At 38.4% G+C, this 3892-nt stretch overlaps 1 protein-coding gene across 1 annotated transcript; it reads left to right on the plus strand.

Annotated features, from left to right (window-relative positions):
- Positions 1-141: 141 nt before the first annotated feature.
- Positions 142-3647, plus strand: LOC112526879. Its single transcript, XM_025137307.1, has 6 exons — positions 142-175; positions 715-883; positions 1185-1790; positions 2099-2525; positions 2616-2697; positions 3215-3647. The coding sequence occupies exons 1-6, from the start codon at positions 146-148 to the stop codon at positions 3419-3421; spliced, it is 1521 nt and encodes a 506-aa protein (XP_024993075.1). The 5' UTR covers positions 142-145; the 3' UTR covers positions 3422-3647.
- The last annotated feature ends 245 nt before the right edge of the window (positions 3648-3892 follow it).

Consider the following 3892-nt stretch of genomic DNA (forward strand, 5'->3'; position numbering starts at 1 on the left):
TCGGCAACGTCATATTGGTTTTAATTATTGATGATTCTGTCAGCTTTTACGACCAACACTCTTCTCCTCTCCATCACCAGCTTCACATTTCAGAACCCACCTTTCAATTTCTCTCTCTAGCTCACTGTTGATTACCAGGGATCTAATGGAGTACGAGAGGATACACAAGCTTCAGGTAACTTGTTTCCTGCTGTTCTTCTTGCTAATTTACTGCTGCAAATGTATGTTTGAATAGTGTTTGCAGTCAACACATCACTTGTTTTCTCTCTTCATTGTTCAATTTATACACGCAACCAACAGATTGATTGATTGAGATGTCTTCATTCAATCGTCTTTATTTTGGTGTGAATTTTTGTACTTTATTTTATTTTATATTTTAATGGATTTCTGATTTCTGATGATCAACAATTCGTTTTAATTCGTTTTCCCTTTCCCTTTACGATCTTCTGTTTCTGTGAAATCAATTCGTTTCCCCCCTTTTCAATCAATGCTTGTGGGGTTTTCACTTTTCAGGGTTTTTGTTTAAATTTGATGCGTATTCAGGTAACAATCAATGAGGAATCAAATCATCAAATTAGCGATCCTTAATGGGTTTTTTTGTGATTCAATCCAGATTTTCTGGGTTTTTTATTTTGTTGTTTTTCTGTGTAATTGATGGGGAATGCTAGTAATTTTTCCATTTTTGTTCATGTTCTTGATTTTGTTTGAATGTAGGTTGGGATAATATCTCCAAGTAAATTGAGGATGAAATTGATGGGTCAGAGGAAAAAAGAGGGAGGATCTAAAAGCAATTCAGCAAGAACATCTCCTTCTAAACTTGAAGATACAGAGTTTGTGAAGAACAGCTTGTTAGCTTCCAACTCTGGTGTTTCTGATGATGAAGGTATGTATCAATTTCCCATGTTTTCTTCAAAAAAAAAACCATAAAATTTTGCTTCCCACAAATGGGGTTTTTATATTTAGGGGAATTTGCAATCAGATTTCAAGTTTCTTGATATATAACAAATTTTGATTGCTGTTTTTCTCCCTTTCCTTCTTTGAGATTTTGATGGATTCATGCCATTTTAGGCAAAATTTGTGATTTTGTGGTGTAAATCTCTACTGTTTTACTGAATTCTGAAGTACCATGAGATTAATGTATGCAATTAAGCTTTTGGATTATGATTATGTACCTAAAATTGCAGTTTCCGGAATGGGGGTTTCATCGGTGACATTGGATAGCTTGCAAATCAATCAGAATCTTGGACAACCGAAGGATGTAACGAAGGAGAATCGTGTGAGAACCCACCAATTTCAAAAGATGGATTGTGGTAATTCGAGTTCGGTTCATCCATTAAGATCATTAGAAGATGAGAATCTTGATTATGATAGTAATGCTAGTTCTTCTAGCTTCGAGTTTCATAAAGGCGAGCGATCGACCCATAATCCCATTTCAAGATCCTTGTTGAGACCCATGTCTTCTAAATGGAATGATGCTGAGAAATGGATAATCAATAGGCAGAGTATGCAGAACCATAATCCAAAGAACACTATGCAAAACCGGGCTAATCGGGCAGGGATGCTAAACGCGATTAGAGGTTCTTCTGAGTCCATTAGTTCGGTTAAGCGGGTCGATTTTTGTCAGCCCGCATTACAAACCGGGACCGAAAAGTTTTCATTTACCACCTCTGGACCGCAACACCACCCTGTTTCGGCTGAGTCGATCCATCCATGTCCTGAAAGTAACGATTTGAATGAAGTCGACACTAGGGATTCGTTGGTTGAACATAATTCAACCGACGATAAAACAGGTATTACGCCTTTCTTGACGTTAAATCTTGCATATTGCAATTTGGTCGTTTGTTGTTTTTGTCTCGTTACCCTTAGACCCAACCTTTGGGTGGGTGGGCTATACTAGGCTACCTCCGACTTTCCTTCACGTGGGATATACCGGGTTTGTTTTATCTGGTTTGGTTTATATACTGTCTCGTGGGACAAAGGTAAGGTCTGCGTACATCTTACCCATCAAACCCTTCCTTACTCTGTTTGGTTTGGTTTGGTTTATGAACTCGAGTGTGCTCTGCACGATGTACGTATGTTAATACGAGTATCAATGTAGGTTGTCATGAAGTAAGATCGGTGTCAATGAGAGATATGGGAACGGAAATGACTCCGATTCCAAGTCAAGAGCCTTCAATGACGTCCACGCCTGTCGGGGCTACAACCCCGCTTCGAAGTCCGAATTCTTCGATCCCATCCACTCCTCGAGGAGCACCAACATCGACACCTTTCGAGTACACGGCCAACAATGACACACGGAGTCCAAAAGAGTTGACGGAACAAGAAATGAAGGTCAGAACACGTAAGGAGATCTTACAGCTCGGAGTCCAACTCGGGAAGATGAACATTGCGGCCTGGGCAAGCAAAGAAGACACGGAAAAGAACGGGATGGCTGTTGAAACCGCTACGGAGGAGGCCCTGAGGATTGAATTCGAGAAAAGGGCTGCAGCTTGGGAAGATGCTGAAAAAACTAAACATAACGCAAGGTATATCAATCAACTGTAAATTGTAAATCGTATGTTCAGATTCATATGTGAAGAGATCAAAATTCAATCGATCGTAAAATATATGTTCAGATTCATACGTGAAGAGATCAAAATTCAAGCGTGGGAGAGTCAGCAGAAGGCGAAACTTGAAGCTGAAATGCGAAGAATAGAGGTAATTCAAGCATTTGCTTTTTGATGAAATATCAGCTATGCTTGGCAAGCTAGTTGTTGGCTAATAATTTGACTGGTAAATTGGTATTTATTTGTAAAAACCACTGTCCTAAAAAAGTAGACAGTTTTAAAATGTGTAATTATTACACTTTTTAATTAACTAAAATGACAATTTTAACCTTAATAATAGATTGAAAGATGAAAAAATGCAGAAAAACCCGTTGGAGTTTATTGAAACACTGTTTGAAGGAGCTTTTCAAAAAGCTACTTTATTGCCAACCAAGCAATGTTTTTTTTCAATAAGCTCAAAAAAAATAAGCCAGTTTATAGTTGCCGAAAATTGACGTTAATATTCTTCGGTAGTTCAATCCTAGTGTTATTTTGGGTATTTTATCTTATTATAAAGATCAAAGAAAGTTTTCCCGATTCAAACGTGTAACATTCTAGTCATAAACGATTTTTAACTTTATAACGAAATGATTGCGAATATTCGTTAAAGATTTTTGTACGATGAACAGGCTAAAGTTGAACAAAAGAGAGCCGATGCTGAAGCAAGGATGCTGAAAAAGTTTGCATTGACAAGGCAAAGATCGGAAGCGAAAAGGGCGGCAGCGGACGCGCAGAAGAGCAAACAGGCGGTTCGTGCAGCGGCACAGGCGGAGTACATCCGGCAAACTGGCCGGATTCCGCCATCATCCCCCAACAGCTGCTGTGGTTGGTCATAGAGTCCAGTTTGGTTTAGTTTCTGCAAATTATGATGATCCAAGAAGAAAGGAAGGAAGGAGTTTGGGATTTTGAATTTGAGTTGTGGAGACCCAAGTGGGGGTGGGGTCAATGGAGGGTAGAATGGTCCCATTAAAGTTTGAGGATGGTCAAAATGGGAATGGGGAGCATGTGAGGTTGTACTTTCAAGAAAATCTCTTTTTTGACCGCCTACATTGCCCCTTTGACTCATGTTTTTTTTTTTATAATAATAATAATAATAATCATTAAAATCATTATTCCTTTGTCCTTTTCAGTCCTCATTATTTTGTTTTTTATTATTTTTTTTAAAGTGATTTACGGTATTTGATATCTTCAACTTTGACCAACTTTAGTGAGGTTAGTAAGGAATTGTTTGTTTCTCTAGTTCATTTAGAGGTGTAAGGGTTGTTTGGTGGTTGCTGAATGGTTTGGTGCAGAATGGTTAAGTGGTC

This window comes from Cynara cardunculus (assembly GCF_001531365.2).
Source record: "Cynara cardunculus var. scolymus isolate 2C chromosome LG 14, CcrdV1, whole genome shotgun sequence".
Classification (NCBI taxonomy): domain Eukaryota; kingdom Viridiplantae; phylum Streptophyta; class Magnoliopsida; order Asterales; family Asteraceae; genus Cynara; species Cynara cardunculus.